The sequence below is a fragment of the Mustela lutreola genome, chromosome 11 (genome assembly GCF_030435805.1).
Source record: "Mustela lutreola isolate mMusLut2 chromosome 11, mMusLut2.pri, whole genome shotgun sequence".
Taxonomy (NCBI): Eukaryota; Metazoa; Chordata; class Mammalia; order Carnivora; family Mustelidae; genus Mustela; species Mustela lutreola.
In genome coordinates this window covers 55,327,151-55,342,588 of record NC_081300.1, presented here as the reverse complement: position 1 = coordinate 55,342,588, position 15,438 = coordinate 55,327,151, and the positions used below count along the sequence as shown (strand labels likewise).

The 15,438-nt window shown below is 41.8% G+C and overlaps 1 protein-coding gene across 5 annotated transcripts in view; it reads left to right on the top strand.

Moving 5' to 3' along the window:
* Nucleotides 1–15,438, top strand: part of L3MBTL4 (L3MBTL histone methyl-lysine binding protein 4) — a 452,666-nt gene that overhangs the window by 214,437 nt on the left and 222,791 nt on the right. For all 5 annotated transcript variants that reach the window (XM_059139212.1, XM_059139210.1, XM_059139213.1 and 2 more), the window contains exon 12: nt 270–380. In XM_059139212.1, coding sequence (XP_058995195.1) covers nt 270–380 — 111 coding nt within the window. The remainder of the gene's footprint in view (nt 1–269; nt 381–15,438) is intronic.

The window sequence follows — 15,438 nt, the reverse complement described above, 5'->3', positions numbered from 1 at the left end:
CAATTAGAAGCTTTTCCAAATCTTGTGATCATTTAATGAATTTATGATTTAATCTCTTTTTAGCTATCTTGAAAATTACCAAAAAATTCTTTCTCCTCTCACAAGTATGAATAAGATTGGATAAAATAACATGCATTAGCCCTAGGTGCCTTTCAACCTAAATTGCAGTTGTATTAGGGTCTGAATGCAAAGTCAAAACAGTTGCACTTTAGAAAACATGCTTGTCTGAGCAGTTGAGTTTTGCTGACTTTACTCTTCTGACATTCCAGCGGACACCCCACGGTTTTCTGCCAAGCATGAGACTTGAAGCGGTGGACAGAAGGAACCCCAGGCTCATTCGCGTGGCTACAGTCATCGATGTGGATGACCAACGGGTAAAGGTATGTACTTCTGCTCTCCTGGCCAGTACCCGCCCCTCCCTCAAGGCTGAGAGAGGGAAGGGAGAGAAAGAGGGAAAGAATCCCAAGCAGTCTCTATGCTGAGCATGGAGCCCCATGTGATGCTCGCTCCTATGACTCCAAGGTCATGACCTGAGCTGAGACCAAGAGTTGGAAGCTGAACCTACTGAGCCACCCAGGCACCCCAAAATTCAGGAATATTTTGTCATCAAAAATGAGCCTCAGGTTTTTTTTCTCTGAATTCTCGTTTAACTTTAATTATAAAATCATGGGATTTGTAGGAAAAATTCGATCTTAATAATATATCAAAACTTAGAATTTCAATTGACAGATTATTTTCTTCTGATTCATAAGATAGATATTGTGTTATTTGTTAGATATATTTGCCACCTTATTTATGTGAACATATTGGGTTAACACATGACCTTAAAATATTTGAAAAAACGTAAGTTCCTAAAATGAATTTAGTGTATTTTTTATTTACCATCTAAAAATTGATCCTTCCAAATCTCTGAGAATTTAGCTGGTCCTTCCAAAGGAATATTTCATGTATCTTCTTATTCTTTCTCTTTCATGGTAATTGCCTTGTCCTTTGCTATAGCCTATAGGGAAAGAGTTGGAAAGTACACGGTCCCTCTGACAGGATTAGAACCTTAAGTGTTACCTTTGTGGTTGTGAGCACAGTGGAGATCCCATTAGGATTTTAGGTCTACATTAAGATGTGTTTATGCAGCTGTCGCTCTCAGTCCTGGGAAATATGCTTTATAAAATGTGAAATGAATTACTTCCACATACCATTCAGTCTGTCAGAATGTTATCAGTCCTGAAATAGATAAAAATGTCTTATGGGTTGTGGCTCACTTTTGGTCTCACAGACAGCCTCTGCCCTCTTGCAGCCCATTCCTGGGATGGACCCTTCTGCCAGGGACCCTCCATTCTGTACCCTCCCCTAGTCAGTCCTCCAGTTGGGTCCATGCTTGTCTTGTCCCATGAGGTATAGGGGAAGGATTGCGGGCTGGCAATTTTCCAAATAGAAAAAATCATAGAGAAGATTCAGAAGTTTGGCTTCAAATTCCACTCATCATTGTTCCAGAGGAGAGAGAGGCATTGAAAAATGAGCATATGGTATTCTCCTCTGAATTCTTGTTTAAAGAAGTTGAGGGCTGTGGATGGGGCTAGCTCTGCCATTGGGAACGCAGTAGATACTTCCCTGATCTCCTCGTTGTCAAGCACATTCCTCTGTTCATTTACTAATGTGCTAACCATATTCTTCTATATTTTTTTATTTTTAAAAAATTTTATTATAATTTTCTCTTTTAAAGTCTATTTCCTTCCAAGACTGTTTTTTATCATTGATACTGGCACATAATAGTTGATTAATATATGTGTGATTGAATGGGAACTGAGTGAGTGAAGAAACAAATGGCATTGCATATACTCTGGCATCTTGTTACTTGAGTGTGTGAAATAATTGTATTAGTCAATAAGTACTCTTCCCTCATTCTTCATCCCTCTCCTAATTACTCTTCCATTGGAAATCCAGTTCTGCATAATGTACTGGAAAGTGTCATAAGATGCACAGATCTGAGTTGGAATTTCAGTTCCGACTTCTTTAACGTTACTAACTTAGTGGTTACTCAGTGTATTTGAACTTTCCTTTATCTGTAAAGCACTGTGGTTAACAATGCCTACCTTGTTGGCTGATTCAGTGAAGAACACCCGAAAATGTACCTGAGTCTACACTTCAGGTTGCTGCTCTTGCCTGCCAATGCAAATGTCTGGTGCTGCTCTCCTTGGGTGCCTTTATAGTCTGTGTTAAGGAAGAGGCCTCATCAAAGTAGCTGTCATCAGTAGATGGGGAAGGAACAAGACCATGCACCGTGGTGAGCATGGCTGGAGTTCCCGTGGGAGGGCTGGTGTGTGTCTATGGGATGGTGCTGCAGCGCCTTGTCTGACTTTGGAAAGTAGAGTCAGCCTGTTGCACCAAAGAACAATGCCAGTGGAGATGATAATGACAACAGTAGCAGTTTATATCAGATGACATCTCATAAGGGCTTCCAGTGCATTAGGGTACCCTTATAGCAACCGTGGGACACGAGGTGTGGTTATCAGATTGATTTTGTAGATGAGGAAACTGAAGGCCAGGGAGGTTAACTAATGGGTCCAGGGTTACAAACTAGAATGTGGGGAACCAGTTTATACCCCAGCTTCTGCACAGAGGTTTTCAACTCTAGAGCTTATAATCTTCCTACTCCTTCTTATCTTAGGTTCTGCTTGTTATCATAAATATCCCACTTCCTGATGGGAGAGCGGGTGTGGAAGGTGGGGATCGAGTTCGCTCCTCACCCACCCTACTTTGTCCTTTGTGCTGGGCCCACATTGCCGGTCTTCCCAGGAGATTTGTGTGGTGCTTCTGGCACTCCCTGGCAGAGTGAAGGATATCTGGAAGACTAGGTTTTTTCTTTTCTGCCACTCCCCAGATATGTTGTTGCCCTGTGTGCTTGATTAATTCTATTTTTAAAGTGGCTTTTTTGAGATATAATTCACACCATAAAATTCACTGGTTTTGAATGTATTCCCAGAGCTGTGCAACCATTACCACTATCTAAGTTTAGAACCTTGTCATCCCCCCCCCCCCCCAGAAAGAAAGTTCATACCCCTAGCAATAACTCCTCAGTCTACACTTCCTCTCAGTCCCTGGCAATCAGTAGTCGACTTTCTGTCTCTATGGATTTGCCCTATTCTGATCATGTCCTATAAATGAAATCACATAAGATATGATCTTTTGTACCTGGCTTCTTTCACTTAGCATGATGTTTTGAGGGTTCATCCATCTTGTAGCATGTATCCATATTTCATTATTTTTTATTTCTAATAATTTTTTAAGATTTTATTTATTTATTTGACAGACAGAGATCACAAGCAGGCAGAGAGACAGGCAGAGAGAGAGGAAGGGAAGCAGGCTCCCTGCCCAGTAGAGAGCTCTCATTTTTTATTTCTGAATAGTATTCCATTGTGTAGATCTACCACATCTTGTTAATCCATTCATCATCGATAGACATTTGAGTCATTTCCATTTTTTGGTTATTTTGAGTAATGCTGCTATGAACATTTGTGTGTGTTTTTGGGTGGACATGTTTTCCTTTCTCTGGGGTATATATCTCTAGGAGTAGAATGGCTGAGAGTCATACAGTAACTCTTTGACATAAAATGTTTCCCATAGTGATTGCCCCATTTTATATTCTCATGAGCAGTATATGAAGGTTTTAGTTTCTCTACATCCTTAGCAACATTTACTATTATGCATTTTTGTTTACTTTTTCATGTTTTAGCTAGCCTAGTGGTCCTATGTGTATAGATACGAAGATTCTGAATTATTACTGTTGACATATGACCACTAACAATACATTGGCCAAAGGAGTGGGGTCCAGTGACTTCCTAGTGGTTGTGCTAGTGGAAGTAATAACAGCAGTAGGTGTGATGTCAGGCTCAGATGTCACAGAAGTATTACCAGTACAGTAAGAAGGCCCAGTTACTGAGTATGAACTTTATTCCAGATATTTAGCTAAGTATGTGACATAGTGTACCTTTATCTACACAGCAACTCTTTTTTAAACTTACATTTTTACTGAGGTCTAACTGACATGTGACGCTGTACTAGTTTCAGGTGTACAACATAGTGATTTGCTATTTCTTCACTCTGTAAAAGGACCACGGCAGTGAGTCTAGTCACACAAAACTCTCACACGTGTATGCTATTTCTTTTTTACAGTTGACATGGAGACTTTAAGTAATTTGAGCCAGGTTTCCCAGTCAGGGGGAAGAACTGGGTGCGAACTTAGACGTTTCTAGCTCCAAAGCCAATGCTCTCTTTTCAGATACTCCCCTGTAGCTGTGATAAACCATGGGAAGTAGAGACCATCAGTTGTCTGTGTTGGTGAGTTGGAGCAGTGGCAGCCTGATTCAAGATATTCTCCACTCTCGCACTCTTAAGTCCACTGGTACTAGTCAAGCCAGACCTTCTGATTTTCAGACTGCTGGTCGTGTATCGTTCACCAGTAGCCGAGTTACGAAGCTTTTCTTGCCTTGGGAGAGTTTTCAGATGTTGTTTCCCCTTGTGTTGATTACTGTGTTTATTAATTACCATAGTTACTCTAATAAATATTTATGATGTATTCAGCATGTATCGTGTTCAATTTATAGCCAGCTATTATGTTTAATAATTATTCTTTTGTTTGGTTGCACACTGTACTCTGTTATGTTTGAAAGCCCATTACTGTCACCTTATCAGGAAATGCACATTAAATTACAATAGATGGATGGATGCTTTTAGGAAGTTTAGCCTTTATTTGGGAAAAAAAATCTATTCTTCTACAAATAAATGTAAAAGGAGGACTTAAAACAGAGAAATATTTGATAAATATTTGCCCTGTGGGACCACAGCTAAGCTGTGAAATGAATTATAAATGTATTCCAAATAGATGCTTTAGGAAGTTCTACTGAATCATTAATAAATTGAGTGTCTTCAGCAAGTCTTTTCATATTTAATGCATTAACTGGATGTATTTGTGGCATTTCTAAATGAAATAAGAGCATTACGACCAAGAGAAATTGTCATGGTAAGTTGTCTACTTGTATGACTAGAAACTATTTTGAATTTTCATTCAGGCCAATAAGTTCAAAGCTTTTGTCTGAAAAAGCCTGCAGGTGGATTAGTGCAAAGCAAAAGTCCAAATACAAGTCAGGAAATGTTCATTTTAATTAAGGGTTTCCTGTGCTTCGAGAAAGTTGCTTGACCCCTATGAGTCCTAGTTTAATTATCTGTCAAAAAGGGAGCAGAATTGGAATATATCATCTCTCTTTCCACTGTCCCTAGCTGGGATGCATTTTTGAAAATGATTTTGAAATATGAGGACAGAACAAGATACTAACATTAAAAATGACTGTCCTTTGAGTTAAACTTCTAATTAATGCCCATTACAGTACCACAGTGATTGATGACTGTCTTCATTTGGGAAGGAGACTGGGACTAATTTCAAAAATATTATGACCAATTAATGAAAAGATATTTTTTAAGAGTAGGTGAGACTATAAATTAGTGTCAACCCTGATTTCCAGACAGGTTTAGGAAGATAGAATGCCCTCCCGGGTAAAGGTGCGTTAGTGTAATTCTAGTAGCAACAAACAGCAGCAATAGTGAAGTGAGAGCTGGCTAACTCAGACGTGGTGCCCACGTGCTGCTGTTGATGTGCTTAGCATTTTCCTATTCTCAGAATCCACACGGCAGCCCTGTAAGGGAGAGACGGGCAGAGAGACAACCCTACAGAGCTCAGGCCTCTTGTGACAGGCTGCCCAACGACAGCCTGAGCTCTGAACCCACAGGGCAGCATCTTCTCCTATAATGGGACAGCAAATAACTATTTTGAACTTTATGGACCTTATGGTCTCTGCCACAGCTGCTCAGTTCTGTGGATTAGCACAAAAGCAGTCACAAACAGTAGGTAAGTGGATGAGTGCGGCTGCGTTCCTGTAAACTTTGTGGACATTGAAATTGGAATTCTATATCATTTTCACATGTTACAAAATATTCTTTTGAACTTTTTTAGCCATTAAAAAAACTGGGACACCTGGGTGGCTCAGATGGTTACGTGTCTGCCTTCAGCTCAGTTTGTGATCTACGGGTCCTGGGGTTGAGCCTGTCAGGCTCCCTCCTCAGAAGGGAGTCTGCTTTTCCCTCTTTCTGCTCATGCCTTCTCTCTCTCTCTTTCTTCTCTCTCTCTCTCAGATAAATAAGATACTTAAAAGATCTAAACCATTTTTTCATCCTTAGGATGCACAAAAACAGGTGATGGGCCCTGTTTGGCCTGTGGGCTATAATCTGCCAACTCCTGTCTTAACAGATACACCAGACTGATTTAGTTATGAGATGAACTTAGTAAATAGGAACTTATAGTATAAACAGTTTTGTATTCTTACCTTATTTTCCTAAAAATCTTTTTAAACCAAACCACATCTGTGTTTATTTTCCTATCTAGTTCTAGATATTCAGTAGAAAGAGGTAGAAGAGGTGAGGCCTACCTTATCATCAACAGCTTCTAGAATTAAATATATTTCTCCTAGTATCAGTTTTCTTACCATCCATTCATTTGATGATTTTCAGTGTGAACGTAGTTAAGCTTCCAAAATGATGTATAACCTTTCACAGGGCAGGCTTCCCGGTTGCTGGACTTGTATTCTCCAAGTACTATAAGTAGAGACTTACCTTTAATGTTTTTAGTAAAGTCAGTATATGCAGAACTGAGCTGTATGCCCAACAGCACAGCCAGGAATAACCGCCCTGGCAGGGAGTCGGACGTCCCACTCTGGAGCCATTGCTGGCACCCCTTAGGTAGCCTTCACGCAGCTACCTCCTTACCAGCCTGACCTGTGAGATCTAATGAGATCCTGGCATGTGATTATTTGGCTGGAGGCATCAGCTTAGTCATGAGCTGGGTAGAATAGAAATAGAACATTTCACAGTTTTCTGTGCAGAACACTGTCTGTGTAGACACTTTTTAAATAAAAGATGATGATGTCGTAGCACTAGTTGTTCTTAACCCTTATTTTCAGATTATGCATTTCTTTGAGTGTCTGAGGGATGCCACAGATCATTCGGTTGCAAAACACACATACCTGTGGATACAAATGCTGGATTAGATTTGTGTTTCAAGGGTTCCTGGACTTTTTGGTAAGGATCTTATTTAAGACTAACAGTTCTTCAGTTAAAAAAAGATTCCCCCTTTCTCTGTACTCTGCGCTTTTATTCTACACTTTATATTTACTCAAAAAGTCTGAGCACCTTTGCTGCCTTTTATTTCCCAGATACTCAGTCAGAACCTGCAGTGCGGACTGTTTTCCTTCAGAGCGAGCAAGAGAGTCTCTTGGATTCGTCTTGGCTTTGGAGGAGACATGCATACTTTCTGCTGTTTTCCCGAACAGAAGTGTACTATTTCTGACCAGCGGCAGCTTTAACATTCCACATGCCCTTACTAATACTGATACTTAGCTAATTATGCTGAATATCATCTCTTTTTCTCACATCTTCCTTTATAAGAACTCTATTTTTACCACTGGAAGACTATCTATCAAAAATAAATAAGTGAGCAAAAACACCCCAGAATAAAGTGACTAGGCAAGATGGTGAATTAATCTCCCCTCCTTGTTCCGAAATCTGTGTCACTTCTTGAGATAGAAGAAAAGACGATAGACTCAGGAAAATGAGCTGCTTCTGTGAGAAGAGAACAAGTAGATTCTTACATTAATTTATTCCCCAAATGGAGTTGTACTATTTTCCCACTTCCACCATAACAAATTACCACAAACTTAGTGACCTAAAGTGACTCAAATGCATTGTATTTCTCTAGGTCAGTGGTGTCACTAGGCTCAAACCAAGATTTCAGCAGGGAGTCCTCTTGGAAACTCTTGGGGAGAATCCTTGTCCTTGCCTTTTCCAGTTTCTAGGGCCAGCTCTGCTCCCTGGCTCACGTTCTCTTTCTCTGTACTCGAAGCCAGCAGCATAACAATTTCAAGCCTCTTTCTGATATTCCAGCCTCCCACTCATCAGGGCAGTTGTGATTACCTTGGACTCACTGGACAACCCAGGATCATCTTGTCCAATGCAAGATTACACCTGGAAATTTCCTCTTGCAGCACACAGTAACACCTTCACAGGTTTCCAGGCTTAGGATGCAGACATCTTTAGGAACTATTATTCTGCCTACTATAGTAGTACTGGATAAAATTAAGATGCTCATTAAAGTGAGGGGGGGTGTGGCCTACTATAAAATCAAGAGCTTCTGCTTCACTAAAGAGACCATTCCAGGATCTATAAACCCTAGGATGGTGTTGAGACCTGGAATGTGCCCTCCTCAGCTGGTTGGGAAGGTCAGTTTAATCCCAGTTCAGTAGGGGGCTGTGGCACAAGCCGTCATTGTAAGCGCAGCAAGCGAGCGAAGATGCTGCCGGGCAGATGGCTTCTCCAGGAGAACAGTTTTTCTTCTCTTAGAAAAAGTATATAACATGCCTTGTTTTATTTGCATTTCCAAACACCAAATGCCTTTATTTACTATAATGTAGAGACAAAGGAAATTTCAAATTTAATCTCTCTTAATGCGTATGTGTGTGTACACATACGTGTGTATATATACACATTTCTTCCTTTCTTAAATTGGAAGCCGCTTGGACAGGTGGTCTCTGTGTGATCTGTGTTTGGGCCTGAGAGCAGAGGAATTACAGGAAGTTGCATAGCTGTGGGAGCCATCAAAGCTCCACTGTGGGAAAGAGGCAACAGGGGTCTGTAGCTCAAGCAGTGACTATAGATCTTTTTCTGCTACTGCTTTTTTAGGGGGGGCTTATTCCCAGCACCTTCTATCCCAGGACTTCAGCCAGGTGTGTGTGTGTCCTTGCTTCATTGACAGAAATAGTGATGAGCCATGGAAACAATGGGACCAGGCCACTTTCACAGGGACTGTCTTCCCCATCCCTAAATGGTCCTATTGGCAGAAAAAGAAGGGATGTGTAGATCCTGTAAACTCAGAGGATGGATTTGTGTTCCAGGACTGTTGAACCAACAGGGGATAATTGAAATTGAACCACAGATGGGGTTCAGAGGTACAGGCTGGCCAGGAAGACAGCCCCAGTGAAGAGGTGGACATTCTGGTGGGCAGGCCAAGCACAGAGTGGAAACAGGCACAGTTGAAAGTATTTAGGCGGGATTCCACATCTTCAGAGCCAAACTGGGTGTGGCATTCTGAGGGTTTAATACAGGGGAGGGTTTCCCACAACAGCAGAGTACAGATCCACCTTCATCTGTTAGAGTGTTGCAAATGGATAATCTGGGCCTTCCCAGACCTGCTTGAGTGAGAACCTGCATTTTAACAAAAGCTCCACCTGTCCTCTTCTCAAACATGAACAAGAATACTTATTTACGGTTAGAGAAAGGCAGTTTGCTTGTCCTCTGCCCTGGTTCTTAGTTCTCTTCTCCATATGGGTTGAGGATGTTGGTACATGTCTACTGCCCTCCACAGTAAGCCAGGCATGAGCAGCTGCTGTTGGACTCTGAATTCAGCAGACATCAAGATCTGGGTGGTTTCTTGGGGAGCCCTCAAGCCTGTGATACTGTAGGGAACTCAGTCTTGTAATAAACCCCTTCAGATGTCTGTTCCCTAATTAGGTGTCCACTGTGAGGCTTTATGTCAGAGGCCCATGAGACTGGCACATAGTCTTCAGATTCCTAATGTCATGATCAGTATTTCCCTGTCCTTTTCTTTTGGGGAGTGACAATTATTATTATAGGGTCTATACAACTACATTTACCTGGTTCTCCTCTACTCTTTGCTCCTTTTGAGTCTTCTCATTGGTTTTTCTCTTAACTTCTTGCCCAAGGATTTGGTCCCTTTGTCTTTTCTTCCCTATACTGGTGGCTCTGAAGCCTGAGTGTATATTTAAAATGTCCAGCCATTTGTAAGCTCCTCAGGTGATCCCCATGCACTGCCTGGGCGGAGCACCTCTGCTGGGTTCAATCTCCATGAGTGAACCCCTCCATTTCCCCCATTGTCAGTAACTTTTACTAATAACTTTCAAATTTGTATCTATTGCTTTGACCTCTTTCCCAGAGCTCCAGTGTCATATATTTAACTGTTACTTGACATCTTTTATATGTTTCATGAACTCTTCAGTATACAGGCCCAAACTTGTTTCCTCCTTAGGCATCCTTGACTTAATAATGGCAGCCTACCCACCATATTGCTTGAACCAGGCAAGTCATTTTGGGAGTCATTCCTAAAATTTGCCCATCTTGGAACAAACACATTCAGTCAACCACCATGTTCTATTGGTTCCAACTCCAGATACTTTATCCCTAGTCTCTATGCTGCCCTCCATCTCATGACAACCACATTACTGATGGCTGACATCATCTCTGATTTGGACCACTGAAGTTGCCTCCCAGCTGGTTTCTGCCTCCACTTGAGTCCCTATCGATTCATACTACACAAAGGTGTTAGTATGAATTTTAAAGTGTGGGTTGGATCACATGACTCTCCTGAATACACCCTTCAGTGTCTTCCTGTGATTACATTTAGGTAAAAAAAAAAGAACCAACTCTTTTAATGTGCCCCCCTAATGCTGGGAAGTCTTGACTTCTCCAATCTTCTTGTGTACTTTTTAACCTTTAGAGTCAATTGTAAAATTTGGGGAAAAAGTGCTGGGATTTGGCTAATGACTTTGGACTTAAGTTTGAGCAATTCTTTTTTAAGTTGAAGGTAATGCTTCACTCTTACCTTTACATGAATGGGTCACATGTAACCATCTCTTCTACTTTTAAAAAATGCCATAATCATTTTCTTGAAGAACTGGCTATATTCAAAACCTTGTGGGCAATCACAAGGTTTTTTGTGACCAGCTTCTCTGACAACTGGCAAAAATCTTCACAATGGATTCTAAGGTGCATCTTGATTTCATAATCACTGAACTTGTAATAAGGGGTGGGATGAGGGATGTGCATTATAGAATCAGGGAAATGGGAGAATTTTTTTCCATGCTTTTTTTCAGTAGAGATTAGTTTTATGAACTTAGCAGATGTGTTTTTTCTAATATGTGAAAGTGGGCTCAGTTTCATGTGAATGTACCAAAGTTATAAAAAATAAAGCCCAAAGCAAATATGTTTAAATTTTGTACAAATGACCTACATATAGATGCTTTTAGGGCTGTTCAAAGTCAGTAGGTTCTGGGATGACTTCAGAGGTTTGGCATAAAGAGAGACTTCAGTGAAGTAGGTGTTGTCTTGTTCACCACCTGCCCCGTCTCTGACATTTGCCTTCGTTTTCCAAGTGGGCTGTCTTCTCCTGCTCTGAGTGTCCCTGTAGTCTCTCGCTTCACTAAAAATGTGATATTTACCCAAATGGTTGCCTGTTTGCAAATTTCTGAGTGAGACCCAATCGGTCTTGTGGCTGGAGAAAAACAAAAAGCCATTCTGAGATGTCTAACTTTAAATTTATCTCCACAAATGTCCTCGCAAACCCTAAGGGCATTCTTGGGATTCTCCTCCATTTCTTGAATCAGTGTATGTCCCCATCATCCAAGAAGACTATTTCACACATCCTCTGTCCTCACACCTTTCTCCTTACTCCCCTTGTCTAACCTTGCTTCTCATTCTCGGGGAAAATAGAAGAAATGCTGACTAAAAATGATCCTCTCTCCAAGCGCAATCTACCTTTCTATCCATGTCTGAATGCACATACTCAGAATTCCTACTTGTTGCTGTGGGAGAATTATCTCCCCTCTTGTCTAATTATCTCTGCTTCTGTAAAGCAATTTACTCTTCTCTGACATGAATTTAATTTTCATCATAAGACTTGTGGTTATCTGACATTAGATTATGTATTCACTTATTTCCTTTGTCATCTGTTTGAATGTAAGTTAATAGAGGAAACCCTTTTCTGTCTTGATTACTCAGGTGATCTTGATATCCTCAGTGTCCATAGAAGAGTATCTAGCATTTCAGGGGTGGCAAATAAATACTTGCTGAATGAATGAGTGTGAATGTACTGATAGAGTATTCACTATAGTGAATTACTGCTTATTAATGGTTACTTCTTATTCCTTATCAGAACAAATGTACATTAACTAGATACCCTCTACATATTCCCTCACAAAAGAGTAGCTATTTATAACACCACATAGAAAATTGGATTAATTGGTGGTTTGGTATTACTAATGCACCTTTGATAAGCAACATGGTAACTGTAATCATGGCTAAGAATGGTATAATATTTGAATAATTGAAGTTATGCATTATTTCATTGTATATGATGCTTTCTCCCTTGTAATATTGACATTGTGAATCATGGCAGTTATAACAGTGTCGAGCAGAGCCCATTATGGGACAATTATACTAATAACACATGACAAACCATGGGACTGTGGAGTGGTAATAGATACATAATGGGTAGTAAACAGTTTGGATTCTGAACAGTAATCGTAGCTCATGATATTCTAGTAATAATAACCTTATCTTAAAACGAATGCAACGAATGCAACTTTAATGTCAAAACTGCCAGCAAAAAAAAAAAAAAAAAAAAAAAAAAAAACTGCCAGCCACATGAAGGGTGCACATTACTTTTTGAGGGCGACTCATTTCTCTTGGCTTAAACCCCTCTTTGCTTTGCAGCTAACAAGGCCTGTTCCTGTGCCAGCCTGTGTCCAGAGTGTCCACAGTATAGCTCTGTTGGGGAACTGGCCTGGCAAACCCCAGCCCCCAAATTGCTGTATCCTAAAATCTACAAAGTATCATCAGGTCTTATCTTTTGCTGTGCTTCACACTTGCTCCAATATTCCTTCAGGAACGGTTTCGCACCACAGTGCTTTGCGCAGCCTTGACCTCTGCAGTGTGCTCCCTGAAGCCCTGCTCAACACTCCTTCCTGTCTGTGTGGTTCCAATATGGCTTTTGTGGCAGCTCCCTTTTGCCAGGGAGGTCGTTCATTACTCTGTTGGTTTTGCTGTCTGGTGCCTTCCTCCGAGGCGCTCCTAAGCTCTTTAGCTGACTTGAGCTGGGGCATGGCAGTGAGGCCCCAGTGTTTTGCTCTGATTATTAATTACAATTTTTCTCTCACTATCCTTGAGCCAATTCAGTGCTAGGACAATAATTCCCTTCTGTTGAAGCCCATTTTAATGTTTCCATTTCAGTTGCACCCCAGAACTACATTTATTCAACACATGGTGTCATAGCGGTTCTCTTCTGACCCCAAGAGTCCTTCTTCTGACCTTCCTTGTCCTTCAGATTCCCCCTTCTGCTTAGGGCTCTGGGTAACATAGCTAAAACTTCCCCCTAATCCGGCCATTCCTACCATCTCATGGCGGTAGAGCTCATGGTTACTTTCTCAAGATCAGATCGCCCCTTGTCCAGGTGGTAGATTGTATACGCAGTGCCTACCAGTAGGCTCTGTACAGTCATCGTGGGAACATTGCCTCCTGGCTCTCCCCAGTGAGGTAGCCACTGCCCACGTGCGGCTGGCAAATGTGACTGAGGAGCTGAATTTTCAATTTCAGTTAAGTTTAAGGAATTTTAATGGAAATAGCCACACGTATGCAGTGACTCTCATATTGGACAGTGCAGCCCTGGGGCATTTGGTGGCAAGTCCCAAGTGGTGGCCGGGGCACACCCATTGGAAGCAGCCCCTTGCAGGGCATGAGGTATTGATTAGCTGCCCCAGGAAGCTCATACTTATCAGATTTGGGAGCATGCATATGCTAGCTTTTCAGCCAGCTTGTGTCTGAAGGTCAGGCTCCTGTTGTCCCTTTAACACCACTAGGGAATATCACAGGCTTACAAGATGGAACAGATTTTTTACCCAGTTTGGAAACCAAAAATGTAATTCAGATGAGAGGAAAGGCATACTGGTTAAACAGTAAGTAGAATCAATAATTGCTCAGTGACTAATTCTCAAGACTGAACATTGTCTAAATATTTAAATTGAACTTTTGATTCCCCCTAAAATGTGTTTTCAGGATTGTGAACATCACAATAAATAAATATTTCCCTCCTAGACTAACAGAATATGTCTGCAATTTGGTGATTTAATAATTATCCCCCAGAACTAGAGGTGACCTGTCTATCATTGTCAACATTTAAATTCCCTGTCCTCGTTGGAAAGGCTGAGAGACCTTCATCTGATACTCCTTATAACACAGGAGCATTTCTTTTCCATGTTTACTGATTTGTAGAATTTTAGAATTTTGAATTTAGAATTTTTTTGGAATGGCACTGAATTTACTGCAGTTCAAGGCAGTTGGCTGCAAGGGAGAAACAGACCAAGACAAGGAAGAAGAAAACACAGTAGAAACCAACATGTTTAGAGTTGGTTACTCATTTCTTATACATTCGGTGGTCAGAGCATGACACAAGAAGCAGAAATAAGGCAAAGGACTCTTTTCGACTTGGGATTTCAATAAAGATTAGAGTAAGTAAAGGATATTGAGAAGAGTGCAGAATTCCTGGGTTTTGAGGCAATGGTTTATCTTTCCCTGATAAATGTCGGAAACCTTATCAGATCAGCAGGTGGGGAAATGAGACACAAATGGAGCTACAGTAACTGCTGTATTAATGTCGTGTATGAGAGGTTGCAGTTCTGCTTTGGTGCTGGGAGTAGGTCGTGTTCAAGTTGTGTTCCTCCCACTTCCATTGTGAGGATGTGTCTTCTAGGAGGAGTGTGACCTTTCGTCAGCAATATCAGGCCCAGCAAAGAGGGGCTGCAGGAAGATAAAAGCACTGTTGAGATAAGCCTGAGAGGCCGCAGTGGCATGGAGGGGGTGGGGGATCAAAGAAGTGGGCTGCATGTAGAGGCGCTGGAAGGAGAGGGGTGGGGAAGGGAGGAGGGGGCTGTGGGCCCAGCCCAGCGCTCCGCTGACCTGTGCTTAGGAGCTGCTGGCCCGCAGCATCCGAGCATCTGAGCTTCCAGCTGCTTCAGAGCGGGGGAGAGGGGGGTCGGGAATGAGTAGACACCTGGGAAAATTTGGGTCTGGCAGTAACCCTGCCTGGAAGCCCATCCAGGCACTGCAATGAGAGGACAATACAGGCCCCTGCAGTCTGAAGCTGTGCAGGGAAAGGCCACCTGAGGAAGCTGGTGGCAGCCACTGCAGACCCACAAAGAGACCCAATGAATGGTGCGAGTACCCAGGCTTTCTGCACCAGCAGCAACTGCCCGCTGCTGTTTCAGGCCCAGTTTTCTAGGTTTGTCTATAAAGTTACTCAGGGCCCTGCTTGGCCTTCCCTTTTCGGTGGAGCTTGTGACTTTGAAAGGATTCCTTAAGGAATATTTGTGAAGGCTCCTCTGCAAGTGAGAGAAATTCAAGGCTAACCCAGCATAGGTTAAGAAAATGGGGGAGTTGGGTGCCTGGGTGGCTCGGTTGGTTAAGCAGCTGACTCTTGATTTCATTCAGGTCATGATCTCAGTGTCCTGGGATTGAGCCCTGCTTGGGCTCCACACTCAGCACAGAATCTGT